General features: G+C 47.4%; 1 protein-coding gene and 1 non-coding gene across 3 annotated transcripts in view; both read left to right on the plus strand.

The window, feature by feature from the left end:
• Window positions 1–17,524, plus strand: part of GCH1 (GTP cyclohydrolase 1) — a 47,184-nt gene that overhangs the window by 16,753 nt on the left and 12,907 nt on the right. The window contains exons 2-4 of one of the 2 annotated variants that reach the window (XM_053284944.1): window positions 5,395–5,504; window positions 11,259–11,278; window positions 11,484–11,539. In XM_053284944.1, the coding sequence (XP_053140919.1) occupies window positions 5,395–5,504; window positions 11,259–11,278; window positions 11,484–11,539 (186 nt within the window). The remainder of the gene's footprint in view (window positions 1–5,394; window positions 5,505–11,258; window positions 11,279–11,483; window positions 11,540–17,524) is intronic. The other variant, XM_053284943.1, reaches the window with a different exon arrangement.
• TRNAA-GGC (transfer RNA alanine (anticodon GGC)) lies at window positions 1,980–2,051 on the plus strand. The gene has a single exon. It is a non-coding gene; the product is annotated as a tRNA-Ala (tRNA).

The raw sequence follows: 17,524 nt of genomic DNA on the forward strand, positions 1-17,524 counted from the left end.
ACCTAAGGCTGGGAACCCTGATTTAGGCTATAATGTGGCATAGTCCTCCTAGGATTGTACTACTTCAGAATGCAGATGGGGGTGTCTTATATTCTGAAGTGGTGCAGTCCTCTGAAGACTGACCCATATGGTATTTCCCAATGTGTAGTTGAAATGTTGGAAGCCCTCCCAGTGCCCATTCTCCAGATTTGTGGTCTGGTCTTTTCCCTTTTTTCCCTTCAGGTCAGGGAAATTGGAATACTTGCTACAGAGTGTGTAGGAAGTTGCAGTGGGTTGGGGGAAGAGGAGAGGAGAAACAAGTGGAAGGAGTCTAAAGCAGAAACGTTTATTCTGGGCCCTTCGGAGCCTGGGGTGGGGAGCAGCCTGAGTCCCAGTGAACATCACCAGTTGACATTTCAGCTCTAAAGTTGACACAACTTCCAGAGGCTCTTCAGAGTTTGATTATCTAGTCCTGGCTGGAAGAATCAGATGAGGATGCAACCTGTGAGATGCTCAAAGGCCTTTTGAGCGGCATCCTTTATGCATTCCGTTGACCTGCCCACCTTGCTGTCAAAGCTGCTTCTTCTTGTTTGTCTCCAGAGCAATATCCAAGCCATGCAAACAGTTTCCATAGCAACAGGCCCTCTTACCTCTGACGCAAAATCTCCCAATCATCCGTGCCTGTCTTCCCTCTCTCATTCAGGTTTTTATCTCTCTTCCTCCCTTTCCCCCATTGTGCTCTTTGCTTTTGCTCCGCGTCACTTCCGTTGGTCGGGGTTTTGCATGTTCTGCATTGAGCGTGTTCCAGTTCCTCCAGCACTAAAGACAGAGGTTTTTAATATTTACTAGGCGTGACAATTCCACAGCTCCTTCACCATGGGTCCAAGGAGACATTGTTCCTGGAAGACTTAAGAAGATTAAAGCAGGGGTTCTCCAACTTGGTGTTGGACTAAAACTCCCCTCATTCCTTTGGCTTTTGTGGGGACTGTAGTTCAACTCCATCTGGGGACCCAAGTTTGATAACTCCTGGACTAGGGTACAATCCAGCCAGTTACAAGCATTTAAGCTTCACAAGAAAGGCTTAATATGGACCTTAAATGTTGGATCTTGCCTTTTCCTTTCCTACCCCATTGAGTCTGGTTTCTAAGGGCCAAACTATCATTAACTTAATTAATAACTCGATTGGCCGGGACCTGCTTAGTTTTCCTTTACTCAGTGGGAGCCATGGTGGTGTGATCCACATCGGATCATGGTGTGTGGGGCAAGAGTGCCCCTTTGCCCCCCATTTGACTCCTAGGGAAGAAGCTCCAACAGGGATTTTACTTCTGGGGCAAATCACAGCTTTTGGGGTGAGGGGAGGAATCTGAACGCCCCCCTGGCTGCTGCTGAACCCCTGCTAACCGAGCAAAGAGGCACCTTTTAAAAGTGGTGATTCTCTTGTCTTGAGCAGGGGGAGAGCAACTGGCCCTATCCAGCCCCAGCACACCATCCTTCCAGTGGCTGTTGCTGGGGTCAACCTTATGTTTCTTTTTAGTTGGTGAGCCCTTTGGGGACAGGGGACCATCTTATTTACGTATTTATTTTTCTTTGTAAACCACTCTGAGAACTTTGGTTGAAGGGCGGTATATAAATATTCGTCGTAGTAGTAGTAGAAAAAAGAAAAAGCGAAACTGTTTCTGTTTACATATTTTGCCCCCTCCTCCTGGAAAAACGTTTTGTGAACACCCATGTCTGACATGGCTTTGTTAGGATGTTAGCTGCAGACAATACATTCGACACACAGCAAGCCCCTAAGTCCCGCTTGGCACCCCCTTCCGATGGGCACCCTGGGCACTGCAACCTCCCACCTCCATCCCTACGGCTGACCCTGTCTGGAGCCTTCAGTGGTTTGATGCTGTGAAAAGTACGCGGGGTGGGGGAAGAGAATTTCCAGGAATAGCTTTGGTCAGAGTTGGCAGTCGTGCTTGCACCCCATGATTCTCTAGGCAACCAGAGGGGATGGGGCTGTAGCTCAGTGGTGGAGCATCTGCTTGGCATGCAGAAGGTCCCAGGCTCAATCCCTGGCAGCATCTCCAGGTAGGGCTGGGAGAGACTCCTGCCTGCAGCCTTGGAAGAGCCGCTGCCAGTCAGTGCAGACAATGCTAAGAGAGACTGGCCAGTGATCTGACTCTGTGAGGAAACTGGGCTGAGGGAGACCAGCCCGCTTTCCTGCGGACGTGTGCTGCTGTGGGGGCTGTGCAGACCCTGCTAACTCCTCCTCCTGTTAAACAAGGGTAGCAGAGTGAGTGCTTCGCTCACCCGGTGAGCGCTCTGCTAACCACTAACCCCAGAGAGGAGCGCTGGTCTGGTGGGAGCCAGCATGACTTGTCCCCTTAGCTAAGCAGGGGCCACCCTGGTTGCTTATGAATGGGAGACTTGCTGTGTGAGCACTGGAAGAGATTCCCCCTTAAGGGGATGGAGCCGCTCTGGGAAGAGCATCAGAAGTTTCCAAGTTCCCTCCCTGGCAGCATCTCCAAAATAGGGCTGAGAGAGACTCCTGCCTGCAACCTTGGAGAAGCTGCTGCCAGTCTGTGAAGACAATACTGAGCTAGATAGACCCATGGTCTGACTCAGGATATGGCAGCTTCCTACCTTCTGATCATGAGATGCCGCAGCATGGCTTGACTCATGAGGAGACCCCCAACCGGGAGGCTCCAACAAGCTTCCTGGCCTCGGGGGGTCTCCTCAGAACTCCCCCCCACACTTGTGTGGGGCATTCTGGGACTTCCGGGTGGCCCCCGATCCCCGCTGCACTCACCAGCTCCATGATGGAGCCAACAGTTGTGTGGGCGGCCGATCCGGCTGCCCAGGGCAAGCTCCCTATTCATCTGTGGGGACAGCAGGCTAAGCCCACCCTCCCCGCAAACAACCTTGAGGTGCTTCACTTTGATCGTGTGAAGCACCTCTGTATAAGGCAGCTCCCCATGTTCCTCAGATAATCAGCTGTCTGTATTAGCTTGCAGTGACCTTATGGTCAGGATGAGGCGGCCAGTGGCTCTGGAAGCTTGCAAGTAGGTTTAGGGCGGATGGAAGCCAGTGGCTGTTGGGAAGGGAAATGCCGAGAGGCCAACTTAACCAAGGCTGCCCTCTGGAGCCCAGCCTGCTCAAAGGGCCCCCCCCCCTCCTGACATCATGGTGTGCTGGGACACCAGAAGAGAACAGCATTGTGCCACCCGCCCTGGTCGCCAGGGTTACCTGCGTCCGTCTGGCAGCGCACAGGAAATTAAAACCACCCGTGATAGCATATCGCTCTCGGCCCCAAATGGCAGTTTGTAGGTATTTGGGCGCCTGTGTGTGTCAGAGGAAGCTATAAAAGAAAAGGTGACAGGCCCAGCTGGGCTTTTAATATGAGCTGTTTAGTCACTCGGAGACCAGACTGAAGTGTCTGATGAGGGATGGTCACTGCAGCCCCACCGGCATTTGTCTTTATTCCGTTTGGATCTCTTAAACGTATCCAGAATCTGTGTAAAAAGCATAAAAGGAGGTTAAGCACTCTTTCTTTCTTTCTGTTTAGGGCAGGTAGTCATGCCTGGGGAAACCTCCGGTCCCAGGAAACGTGGCTTGCTGGTGCTATTCATTTCCAAAGGGTTTCACAGCCGTCTGGTTTGCCCTGACAATCGCCTCTGTGAGCTTGGCTCCTGATTGCTATTTTATAGTTGGGGACTGAGGGATCCTTTGCCCAAGGCGGTACCACGAGGCCACGATGCAGCTCAGACAGACCCCAAAATCAAGTGGTAGCCACAGGCTCATATTGGTTCTTTAGACTTCACCAACACTGTCCATGTGAGTGCATCCAACCAGACACTTGTTTTAAAACAGGGAATAAAGCTATAAATCTTAGGAGGATTAATTTTGTGCTGGATACTGTAATCTCTCTGTGTACCACAGAATGAATGAATGAATGAATGTATTTATTTATTTATTCATTCATTCATTCATTCATTCATACAAACAAACAAACAAACAAACAAACATTTCCATGCTGCCCAAAACGCATGTCTCTGGGCGGTTTACAACAGAATAAAAACAAAGTAAAACATTAGTTAAGACAAAAATGAAAAATTTAACACATTTCAACAATTTAAAATTTCTAAAAGAATGTTCTAAAACAGCATTAAAACAATTAAAACAATATTAATTAAAAGCCTGGGTGAACAGATGCGTCTTTAAAGACTTTTTATTATTATTACTATTTATTCACACAGTCACAGGTGTTATTGACTGGTTTATCCAGACATCGAGTCCTTCCCAAGGACCTGGGATGGCTGAATTTTATTGTCAATTGTTATAGATATCGTCGCAGAATATAGGCTGTTCCCAGTAAAGCTGCTTTTTGTAATTGGCTGATGGTGATTTCTGTGGCCCCTATGATGCTGAGGTGCTTGCTCTTCAAGGTCTTTTGGAACTGCACCCAGGGCACCAATTACTATTGGGATTATTTTGGTCTTTATTATTATTATTAATTCGATTTCTATACCGCCCTTCCAAAAATGGCTCAGGGTGGTTACACAGAGGAATAATAAATAAATAAGATGGCTCCCTGTCCCCAAAGGGCTCACATTCTAAAAAAAACAAAAAAACAAACAACCAAAAAACCCCAAGATAGACACCAGCAACAGTCACTGGAAGTACTGTGCTGGGGTTGGATAGGGCCAGTTACTCTCTCCCTGCTAAATAAAGAGAATCACCACGGTAAAAGGTGCCTCTTTGCCCAGTTAGCAGGGGATGCTAACTTTTTAAAAAGCTGTCAGAGATGGGGATGCACTTATTTCACTAGGGAGCGCATCCTAGAGCCTCGGGGCAGCAGCAGAGAAGGTCCGTCCCTGAGTGGCCACCAGACGAGCCAGTGGCAGCTGCAGACGGACCTCTCCAGCAGATCTCAGTGGGCGGTGGGGTTCCTGACGAAGAAGGCGTTCTCTTAAATACCCAGGGCCCAGACTGTTTAGGGCTTTATAGGTTATAACCAGCACCTTGTGTGTGTGTTCTGAATTGTGTGTGTTCAGAATATATGTCAACGTAATGTATAACTGGGCCAAATCAATCCATTATTTAATTAATTAAAATGTTCTTGTATACTGCCTCCTCCCAAGACTCTAGGAGGTGGACAACAACAATACCAAGAACATTTTTAATTAAAAAAATAAATTTAAAGGGCAAACGCCTGGCAAAACAGGTTGGTCTTAAGAAGGCCCTTAAAAGCAGCTAGGGAGGGGGCTGAACAAATCGGGTTGTGTGTGTGTTCCAAAGAAGAAGGGCAGTACTTGCCCAAGATGATAGTTTGACTTGTTAATGGTCCAGCTGGGATTGGGGTATGGAAGAAACTGACCAAATGTAATTATTAGCTTTACCTTGCTAATGCAATTGGTTTAATTTCAGATGTACTAAACGATGCCATATTTGATGAAGACCATGATGAAATGGTGATCGTGAAGGACATAGACATGTTCTCCATGTGCGAACATCACCTGGTACCATTTGTTGGAAAGGTAACTTTTAACTCCGCCCCCCCCCTTGCAGACAGGATGAATTGGCCAGTAACTTTAAATGTTTGGCTCATGGAAACCGTTAAAGGTTGTCACCAAGTTATCAGAAGTGTCTTGGGGGCAATATGTCATCGGGGAGGGACATCTAGGCAAGGAGGTGGCACCATCAAAAGGGGGTATCCTGGGCTGTGTCCACAAAACAAGCCCCTCAGGGGTGAGATGTGCCTCCAACTGTGTAGAGCCAGTTGTGCACCCATTTGTCCATTTGGTAGATGTGTGTTGTTTCAGGATTAGTGTAGACAGTGCATTCCATGTGGGTATCATTTTTAGAATGTATGTTATGAATCCAAGGAGAGGGAGAGTGAATCAGCTTAAAACTTTGCATAACATTCCTGTGTTTGCTTCTCCATTGCACTAATCTTGAACAGTGTTACTCGGTAACCAACAGGTGCTGTCCCTTAAATCCCCTCTTTTTGTATAACTTTTGACCAAGCCTGTTCTGTTCCATCTCCATTTCCCACTGGTCAATTATGTTTTATGTTGCTTCTTCCCTTCCCCTGCCTCCAGGCTCACAGCTTATCTGTTAGAGAGGCAAACGTTTATCTGACATCAGTACTTGCTTGCCCCAGTGATATAGTTCCACGTTAGAGCTGTGTGTCATGTTAGCTAGAGCTGTGTGTCATGTTAGCCAGTGCCTTTTCCCGCTTCTCAAAAAGTGGCTGAGGGGGGAAGCAATTTAGATTGGGTCTGTAGTGTGGTGGGGAGCGTGTTTAACTCTTACCCCAACATGCTAATTCTGCAGACTTAAACCACATACCCCCCCAAAGCTGTTGTTGGACTCAGAGGGGAAAACCTGTGGGTACAATTTGATAGCAGCTTTAGTGGGGAGTACCATTTGAGTCAGGACATCAACCTGGGGGAGAGGGGTTGGACTCCATCCCTTGCATGCCATGCCCCTCATCTAAATCACCCTCTTCCCCATTGCCCCATACCCCTTATTGCTTTCTGAAAAAGGAAACAGACCTTGAGATTTCCAAACACAGAGCGGAGTGCTGAATAGGCGATCATGTTTAGCTCTGCGACTTCAAATGCTTCCCTTGCTGACTTCTGCATATCTGATCAAGCAACCCAGGCCTGGCCTTCTCTGACTAGCTGCAAGCCTAGTAAAGGGAAGGGACACATCGTGGCAAGGGGGAACATGAAGAGTGGTGTTAAAAATCGCCATTTTTACATGCTTTTAGAAGTATCATTTTCTGTATTTCTCAGTGGGTTCCCCGCGTGGAGAGGCACTTGGATAAATATTCAAGTATCTGTAGAGAGCTGTTTTGCGGGGAATCCCTTTCAGTGCTGCATTGATTGGCACTAGCAAAAATTCAAATTAAGAACCAGGGGGACCCACTTTATTTTTCAGAAATTATGTGAGCCTGAATGTCAATATTCCCTTGTCTAGCATCATTTCATTTGCTCCAGAGATTCAGGTTTTAAGCACTGGAGTTTCACTGACTGAAGAAAGAAGGTAACAAAAATGAAATGGGGGATGGGGAAATTGGGTACAGAATCAGAGCCCAGAGCATAGCTCCTTGTCAGGACAAGATGCACAACAGCTTCTTGGTTGTGCTTTGAAAATCCAGGTTTTTGGAGGTGGTGTGTGGCTGGGGCAGAGGTGGGTGATTGTCAGCTAGAGGATCTTCAAAACCTAGTTCCTGGGGACCTTTCCTCCACAAAAGCCTTTGCGTTGCTTTCCCTCTTGAACTGCTGCACTGGCTTTGCTAGCTTGGCCGTCCTGGATAGTAATGTGTCCTGACATTTCATTTCAAAGCCTGTGTGCAGCAGTACCAGAGACACACCTCAGGGGGTGGGCGTCTTTGATTTTTAAAGTGGATCACCCTGGATGTAAGCTTTGATCTCTTCCAGATCACACGGACCATCTGAGAGAGCCGCCGTTGGCACACTGTGGCACTGTACCTCCTGTGAGCTCTTCTCCTCCCACCCCCCAATGTCAGGGTTGGGTCACCTCATGTTCTCTCTCTTTTTCAGCCCCCCACACACCAAAAGAGAACTTTTTCAAAAACATGCATTCTGCCTAAAAAGGTGAAGTGCTGGACGCTGGGCATTGATCGTGTAACCCGAGGGTTCTCAGACTTGGGTGCCCAGATGTTGCTGGGACTGCAACTCCCATCATCCACAGTCACAGGAGAAACAAAGTTGCTGTGGCTGATGAGAGTTGTAGTCCAACAACATGTAGGCACCCAAGTTTGAGAGCCCGTGGTGTAACTGGCTTTACCTCATTCTCTCACCTGTCACCCTCTGCAGGAGGAGAAGCTGGAAGAGGGGAAAATGACTTCCTTCCAGGTCCTCCTTGCACTGCCCCGATAGTCGGCTCAGCCTCCTTTTTCTCTCCACACGCTATGGGAGAAGAGAGGATGGGCATAGAAACAGCAGCCAAAAATCCCTGGCTAGGCCCGGCATGCTGCATGTTGCTTGCTGGTTGGTTTGCTCCAAACTCTGCCCACGTATGGGCGGGGCCTGATGTGCATGAACAGCGCCTGGAATATTGTAAGCTGGAGCCATGACTGTGTGGGAGCACCTTTCTTGCTCCTGAGCCCCTGTTTAACCTCCATCTCATAAAGACTGCTGTGGCACCCAAGTGTGAACAAGAGAGCAGCAACGACAAAAATGTGTAGGCAAAAGTGGTGATCTGCACAACTTTTCACACAGGGGCCACTTTGGCCAAAAAAGCCTTCCATGCGAAAGCCATTTCCCTCTCTGTCTACTGATCCATCTGTGCACAGTACTGTGCTTTTCTCCGTGCTGGGGGCGAGGGGGCTAGAGGCGGAGACCTCTTTGAAGAGGGGAAGCACCAGGAAGGGCAATGCTCCCCAGCTCTCCATGCGTGCCTTCCGAGACGGTGCAGGGGCTCAAGGGCTCCTTTCCCCTCAAAAGAGAAGCCTCCTGGACTCAGCAAGGCACAGAATGGTCATCTCTGCAGGATGCCAAGAGGGCAGTGCAGAGTATTCTGCTTTGGCCAAAGCAGAAAACTTTGCACAGACCTAATAAACAATTAGTCAGGGAGAGAGCTGCTCTTGGGCTTGGTGGGGGCTGCCACTGGCCCCCAGGCCTTGCAATGATGAACACGGTGCTAGAGGGTATCTTATGCAGCAGGTAACCCCTGCCTCTTTCGTCTTGAATGGGCAACCGCATCCTGGTTCCCCCCCCAAAAAACTCAGTCCCTCTTCTTCCAACCCTGCAAAATTCAGTGCCGATTTCCCATTTTTTGTGTGTACATGCAAACCATACCCCATGTGGTTGCTGGAATGATTCCTTGGGTTTTAGGAATCTGTGCATAAGCTGAGGATTGGTGGTGGGGAATGGGATCCTGCAATTCTCTCAGTGTTTCAGAGGGCCTGTAAAGCAGAGCATCAACTCCTGTCTGAGGCTTCCAGTGGCATCTGGTGGGCCACTGTGTGAAACAGGATGCTGGACTAGATGGGCCTCCTTGGGCCTGATCCAGCAGGGCTGTTCTCATGTTCTTAACCAGCCTCCCCCCACCGCCCCCAATTTTCCAAATGTATGATTCAGTATGGGAGAGGAGTGTGAGTGTGTGCTGCTTATCCCTCCCTACACACAGCAAGAAACCCCTCTGTTTTCTCTGCAATCAATGGAGAACCCAAAGGGTGCAGTGCCTCATAGCATGCAGGTGGTTGCCAGGATGAGATGAACTGTCATCAGTGGCAACCTGGGGGATCCCATTTGAGGAACATTGTGTAGGATCTGGCAGCTCCAGTGCTCTAGAACCTGTGGAGGAAGAATTTGAGCACCACCACCCCCACTATGCCATCCAAATTAGATGCAGACTCCTCCCCAAGTCAAACTGCGGAATTTTCTGTTTCTTTTCCCCTTCCACATAAGTCTGAGACATTGTGACGCCTTCAGGACTCATTTCTCTGAAGAAAGAACATTCTGTGGCTTTCTAAAGTATTTTCTGGTTGGTGTGTGTCTGCTTGCCCCACTCCTGCCTTTCTAAGCAGTTCCAGTTACTTGGAGAGGGGACAATGTGTCCCTCTTTTATTGCACAAATTAAACAAGTTTCATGTTTTACTAGGTCCATATTAATCCTGAGCATATAAATATATCCACATATTAATGAAGCCTCGAAGGCTTATACTTGCAAATAATGTGAGCCATTGCAGAAGAGATAAATGGGGTATATTTTACTGGACCGTTCTCTTTTCTTGTTAAGACATGGGTTCTCAGGCTTGGGACCCCAGATGTGGTTGGACACTTCCCATCACCCCCAGCCAAAATACCCTTCAGGATGATGGGAGTCCAGCAACATCTGGGGACCAGTCTTCTCTATAACGGGGATTCCAAGATGTTGTTGACTACAACTTCCATCATCCCCAGTTCCAGTGGTCTTTGGCTGGGGATGATGGGAGTTGTGGTCAACAACCTCTGCAAATCCCTGTTCCAGGGAACGCTGCTGGGGACCCAGGTTTGACAAGCCCCTGGGTTAAGAATATGCAAAGCTGTACAGAACTCTTTATCAGGCAGGACAGAGAAGTGCCCCAGGCAGAAGAAAAGTAGAACTTGAAGGCTTCTGCATGCTGGACACATGGATCTGTTAAAACAGGTGGAGTGAAATCTTTTGGACCTCATATTCTCTGGGAGTTACGTGGCAAGAATGGAGGAAGCCAAACGATGAACGCTCCATTACTGCTGGTTCAACCATACAGGCAGACGAAGCAGTTGTGAAGGGCGATAACAATCCAAGCGGTGCACCCCCTGCCAGTAGCAATGCAAGAAGAACCGGCTGTTTCTCGTGGGAATAGAGGGCACCTACCCCAGGATCCTCTGTGGTGTCGCAGAGCCAGTGGGATGCATTTGCCCGGCCTCTCCACTGCCAAGCCCTGCCTGGCTGAGCCAAAATGACTTGAGCCAGCCCTGTGCCCTCCAGCTTCATGTCGGATGTCTGATATTGTTCATCTTATGCCTGTGGGGTGAAAGGCACTTCACCTTGCTTCAAAAGCCTAGTCCCCCAGGGTTATATTTTGCATGGATCTGCATAGCTATTGTTCGGCTCAAACAAAACATCATGTTAATTGTGTCATTTGCCTTTTGCATGTTTTCCTTTGTTACGTACTAGTCTTAGGGGGCTGTGGGATGCATGACAGGATAGGGATGTGGGGATGGGGCCCGTAGCTCAGCGGCAGAGCGTCTGCCTTGCATGCCGAAGGTCCCGGGTTCAATCCCTGGCAGCATCTCCAGGTAGAAAGCCTGGGAGAGACTCCTGCCTGAAACCTTGGAGAGCCACTGCCAGTCCAGGATTCTCAGGGATTCTCAATGTTGGGTCCCCAGATGTTATTGGACTTCAATTCCCATAATCCCCAACCAAAGGCCGCTGGGGTTGGGGACTATGGGAGTTGAAGTCCTATTACATCTGAGGACCCAATGTTGAGAATCCCTGGACTAGGGGATCTATTGTGGCTGGGGATGATGGGAGTTGTAGTTCAGCAACATCTGGAGTACCACTGGTCCAGAACCCTCAGTGTAGATGATATTGAGCTTGATGGATCAATGATCTGACTCTGAAGCTCTGTGTTCCATGACAGAAATTAAGGGAGTTGCTAACAACCCCCCCCCCCCAAAAAACATACAAGGGTAATCAACTTCACTTCTCCTTCAGCCCTTGAACTTAATATAACCTTAATAAAGCTTGAACTTTGGAAGCTTTCTCATGGCCTCTTCCCTTATTTGCAGGAAGGACAGAAAAATGGAAAGTGAGTTCAGCAAGCACGTTGAATTTCTGCTTATTCATGACCTTTCGGTCTTGCATGGTTGCATGGCCGTTTCCATGCGTTAAAATGCACACGTCTGGGTTATGTCTGAAATGGCACAAATGCGCACACACAAATTCTGCAGGTTTGTGAAACAGAACTGTGCGGGCTAATAATCATGGCTTCCCCTCCGCTCCTTCTGTCCTAGGTGCACATTGGTTACCTTCCTAACAAACAAGTCCTTGGACTCAGCAAGCTTGCCAGGTAAGAGCTACAGGTAATTAATGCAATGCAGATTACTAAAACGGATTCTACTCAGTTAAGTATATTGGAGCTGCATAATCTGACTCCTCTTGAAATGCCTGCAAGCTGTGCTATTGCTTGTAAGCCTCTTGGATCTGGGGTAAGACGCATCTGCTGTAAGATAATTTGCAACTGGAGAATGTACTGTGGATTTCTGCACAAACTGTGCCAAGTAACAGAACACAACTACGTGGTCCTAGAGCACTTCTTAGCTGCAAACTTCTGAATAATCTTTATGATGTACAGTGAAGAACAGGGCTTTAAAAAAAAAAAAGTCGGAACTGCACAATGGTGTGTGAGTGATTCGTGCGCAGAGGTGTGCTTCTGCTACAGTGCACATCTGTGCATCTTCCTTCTCTGTGTGCTCATCTTTTGTTGCTTTGAGCCCCATTCCATGATACCGAGATGTCCACATGGAGTGGGAGAAAATACTCAGGACTGGGAATTTGACAGCACTCTTGGAGAAGAGTGTTAATTCGTGAAGTCTCTGTGGGGAGTAGCAGGAGAGACTGCGGGAAGCAGCTTTGGCAATGGGCAGAGAAATGGGTATATGCTGATTCGGTCTGGGTTCCAGAAGAGCCTCGACTGCTGGACTTTTCTCACTGTTATCAGTCAGTTTTTGCATAATCTAACAACATAATGCACTGTTTGCATGACTTGAATTTTGAATTGCACACATGTTTTTAAATAATAATAATAGTAACATTAAAAAATGTTAGCTGACCTAAAACAAATTGTTCTCTGGTTGGCTCACAACAACACAACAGTAAAAAAAAAAAAAATCCAATAAAAACACACAAAACACAGCAAATTACAACACAAAATAAAAAAAAACACAAAGCAAAACATGTTAAAATAATAATTAGGTGGTCCTTTTTTTTTTTTTTTTTTGAACTGCACATTTTGAGTCTGGCTGCACATTAGAAAAAGCCCTGCTGAAGAAGCGGAAATTGGGAGACCAGCTTGTTTACTGTTCCACAATTAACCTTTTGGTGGAGGCAGAACACAGAGTCATGTACATTGGAGCTCCCAATGGAATTTTATTTTTATGCAGGGGAGCAGGCACTTTTTAGACTGTGAGCCCTTTTGAGTATGGGAATAATCCTACTCCTTTTTTCTATTTACTTTGAGAATTTTTTGTTGAAAAGCAGGGTATACATATTAATAAACAATAATAATGTTTACACATAAAACATAAGAAAAGCCCTGCTGGATCAGGCCCAAGGCCTATCTAGTCCAGCATCCTGTTTCCCACAGTGGCCCACCAGTTGTCTCTGAGAAGCCCATGGGCAAGAGGTGAGGGCATGCCCTCTCTCCTGCTGTTGCTCCCCTGCAACTGGCGTTCAGAGGCATCGTGCCTCTGAGGCTAAAGGTGGTCTATAGCCACCAGCCTAGTAGCCATTGATAGACCTGTGTCCTCCATGAATTTGTCTAAGCCCTTTTTAAAGCCATCCAAGCTGGTGGCCATCACCACATCCCATGACAGAGAATTCTATAAATTAATTATGCGCTGTGTGGAAAAAGTACTTCCTTTGGTTGGTCCTAAATTTCCTGGCGTTTTCTGCATCCTGGATCTCCTGGCAGAACAGGAGATTTCCTATTCTTAACAATAATAGTTTTTGATGGGGTGGGGACTTAAATTGGGGCATCAGAACAGAAGAAAGGGTTGGGCCCCACCCCATGCCCCAGCTCTGGTCCAAATCTCTCACATGCGCACACACACCATGGCTGGTTTTGCAAGCAGAAAATTAGGTTAGGCATTCCAACCATGGAGCCTCCATCTAATGCTTGCCCCTCTAACTGAATCTGGGACATCTGGAATCAGACAGATCCAGTTGACTTGTCATCAGCCCAGAAGATTCCTGACCCTCCAAGCCATGGCTTGGGAGACTATGAAGCCTTAACCAGGTTGAAGGAAGGACATGACAATTCATAATGTAACCTGGGGATGACGGGGGTTGTAGTCCAGCAGCAGCTTTTGGGGACCCATGACATAATGCATTTCCACCAGATGGGGCGATGTCATCAGTATCTTAAGCAGGTTTAGAAAAGAAATAAGGAGAGCCAAATAAACTCATGGCGATAAGGCCTCTTATTCTACACCAATGGCTATTAGCTATATTAGCTTAATGAAACCTCAGTGCCCAAAAGCAGTGCCCCTTGGAATACCAGATGCTGTGGTCGAATGGGGAAGACCACCAGTTCTTGAGTGTGAACACCCAGCGGCATCTGACGATTGCTGTTGGATGCTGAATACTGGACCGGGCGGACCCTGAGAGTAATCTGTCAAAGCTGTTCTTATGAAATGAGATGACCCCATCTATGCTACCCTAAGCTCTGTGCAAGATGCATGTTGTATACCTATGTTTAACATATGTACAATCTGGGTACAGTGTTCAAATGTATAGAGCTGTACTTGCATACAGATTTAGCTGAGCATACTGTAGTGGTCAATGCACACATCATAGTCCACTTCTTAGCTGTACTCAGGGGTGGATTAAGCTCTTTGCCACTCATAGGCGGCCAAAGGTTTGCTGCCCCAGCGGCAAGGGAGGAAGGAGGGGGGAGTTCAAATCAAATTTCCTAATGTTTAAAACTGCTGTCGCGAAGGAACACGGCGGCAAGAGCTCCCTTGCACCTGCTAGCCCACCTTCCAAATTATGATGGTGCCGGTTTGGGGCAAGACAAGTTTGTGGGTGTGCAATCTAATTTGGGAGGCAGGCTGGTGGGTGTGAGGGAATTCTTGCTGCCGTGCTCCTGCACGGTGGCAGTTTTAAATATTACATCCCCCCCCCACCCAATGAACAAAATTTGCCACTGGGAGAATTTTGGTGCCATAGGCAGTCACCTCTACTGCCTCTCTGTTAATCCGCCAGTGTCTGTACCATGCATTCGAGGGAGCCTGTCCCCAGGACCAATCTTAAAAGTGAAAATTTAAAAAAATTGTGTCCTTCTGTACAGAAAACATCTGTATGCATTATAATATCTGAGCAATATAATGCTCAGCAGGGCTATGGACTCTGCTTGTTATGACCTTCTGGTTTAGTCAGTTCTCAATTAAATCTGACTTTTCATATTCTTTTGTAATCTGCAGGGATCAAGCCCTATTTAGAGATTCCAAAAACGCATTCAAAGCCATTTATGAGTCACTTTGGAAACTTTGCTTATCAGTCTCACAAATACCATTGAGCATGGAGAGGGAGAGCCTCGGTATAAGCAGAGCGTTGGACTCTCTGTAGGAAAGCTGACATTTGAGATAGATTATGTAGTTCCAGAGAGGGGTAAAAACTGCAGTTCCCACATTCATGCTTTGAAGCCAGAAGTGATGAGGCTTGACCTCGGGGCAGCCCCCCGTTTAAGAAGCCAAAATACAAGATTAAAACCAAACCACCACCATAGAATACTGGAAGGGAGAGCAGCAAATAAAAACAGAGGAGATGAGACCATCAACAGTGATCTAAAATGGTTGGAAAAACAAGCGCTTTATAACATCATAGCAAGATCTTCCATGGAAGTCCAATATTTCTACAAAGACCAGGGCAACCTGTTGGGCCTCCTCTGTCCAGAAAAATTGGAGTCTCAATTCTGTGAGTAGAAAACACAAGTCCTGCGGTCAGAATACATGATTTTAGAAATTGCCTCCTCCTCTGTATCCTATTATCTTTAAAATCATAGGAAGCTGCCTTATACTGATGCAGACCATTGGCCCATCTAGCTCAGTATTGTCTACAGAGACTGGCAGCGGCTTCTCCAAGGTTGCAGGCAGGAATCTCTCTCAGCCCTACCTTGGAGATGCTGCCAGGGAGGGAACTTGGAACCTTCAGCATGCACGCAGATGCTCTTCCCAGAGCGGCCCCATCCCCTAAGGGGACTACCTTGCAGTGCTCACACTGCAAATGCAAACCAAGGTGGATCCCACCTAGCAAAGGGGACAATTCATGCTTGCTACCAAAAGGCCAGCTCTCCTCCACAAACATCCTCTACTAACCTTTTTGAGTCAGCCATTTGGGTTTCATGTCTGAACAGCAAGGGGTACACAAACAGTACAGTGAATCCCTTCCCCTGGAGACTCAACCAAGGCTTTTTTGGCTTGCTCATTTTGTTCCACAACCCTTTTGGAAGATGTGCATCCCCACCTCTGGCTAGCAGGATGTGGAACATAGGAAGCTGCCTTATCCCATCTAGCTCAGTATTGCCTACACTGACTAGCATTCATTCTCTAAGGTTTCACCCAAGAGTCTTTCCCAGTCCTACCTGGAAATGTCAGGGAGTGAACCTGGGGCCTCAGATGCTCTTCCTCAAAGCTACGGATGGCCCCCTCCCCTAAGTGGAATATTTCCCAGTGCTCACACATGTAGTCTCCCACTCAAATGCAAACCAGGGCAGACCCTGCTTGGCAAATATGACAATTCATTCTTGTTATCAAATGACCAGCTCTCCTCCCTCACCCTCTCTCTTTTGCAAAGCTCTCCCACTACTGGTAAATTTCTCAATGAAGCCAGTTTAAAGCTTGCATCTATGTCATAAGAGCGGGAAAGATCAATAATAACAAGCCGGCCTAGGTGCAGAGCATCTGTGCCTCTAGTTCTCCCCCCACTGCCTTCTCTCCCCATCCCCCACTGCTGCTTTCTCTCCCCATCCTCTGGCCTGTCCATTGGCCTTATGTTCTCCACCGCCATCGCTTTCCTCTCTCCCTCCCCTGGCTTGCGAACTCTCGTGAGAGCTGCCACGCATGGGATTAGCGATGGATAATTAATAACTGTATTTATATGGCCATCCCACAACAACATTTTCTCTGGGTGGCTCACACACTAAAACGATAGCAAAACAAAACATACAATAACATATACAGCAAACAAAAACTACCAACAAATGCACCTAAAAAGACAAAAATATTTAAAGACAGAGGGAAAAGGGCAATGAAAATGAATTTCCCTATGAGGAAAGATTAAAGTCTTTTTTTTTTCAGTTAGAAAGATGACTAAGTGGAGTGGATGATGGGTTATAAAGTTATGCCTGGAGTGGAGAAAGGGAGAATGGCGCCCTCCACTTTGCCAGAATACTAAAATTGTGGGAGAAAAAGAGTGTAATGGTTTGGCTTCACTGCAAAGAAGTGGGATGGTTTTGAATCTGCCTGAAAGGAGGCGAGGCCAGCAAGTGGGATGAGCTGGCAGCTGATTCTTCAGCAGATTCTTGGGCCTGTTTGAAGCTTTGGGGAGTACTCTGCACAGAGATTCCCCTTAGGGGATGGGGCCACAGCTCAAGGGAGGAGCACCTGCATGTTTGCATGGAGAAGGTTCCAAGTTCCCTCCCTGGCAGCATCTCCAGATAGGGCTGAGGGAGACTCCTGCCTACAGCCTTGGAGACGCTGCTACCAGTCTGCGTAGACAACACTGAGCTAGATGGACCAATGGTCTGACTCTGTATATGGCAGCTTCCTATGTTCCTATGAACTAGCTCTGAAGTCCTCCTAGACTTATGGCCTACTTGCCTCTTCGTGGTCTTGGCTGTCTGGCCTCCTGCTTGCCATTTACATCATTAGGAGCCTTCTTGCCTGTTGGCATTTGATGATTCACTTGCCTGATGACTATTGACTTTTCCAGGCACAGGAACTTCGAGGGCAGCTTGCTTAATCACAAGTTTTTGATGATCGGCATATGAGTAAATGTTGACAACATTTTCCAGCGTCTCGCCCACCTGGTGGTGTGTTTCCATCCTGCAAGGTTTCATTCCAGGTCCATTATCAGACCATTCATTGACCCAGAGCAGATCGATGGGTCTGTGTTGATTCGCCTGCCCACAATTATCTCTAAATTGCGGAGATGAAGAAAAGACTAGAATTGTCGCTCACGTCCAATGACCCTTTGTAGCATCTGATAATGGTTCTGGAAATGGGTAATTTTCTTTCAATCTCTTAGTGATCAATAAGTTGCTTAAGTGGCACAG

The sequence above is a fragment of the Hemicordylus capensis genome, chromosome 1 (assembly GCF_027244095.1).
Source record: "Hemicordylus capensis ecotype Gifberg chromosome 1, rHemCap1.1.pri, whole genome shotgun sequence".
In the NCBI taxonomy this organism is placed as follows: domain Eukaryota; kingdom Metazoa; phylum Chordata; class Lepidosauria; order Squamata; family Cordylidae; genus Hemicordylus; species Hemicordylus capensis.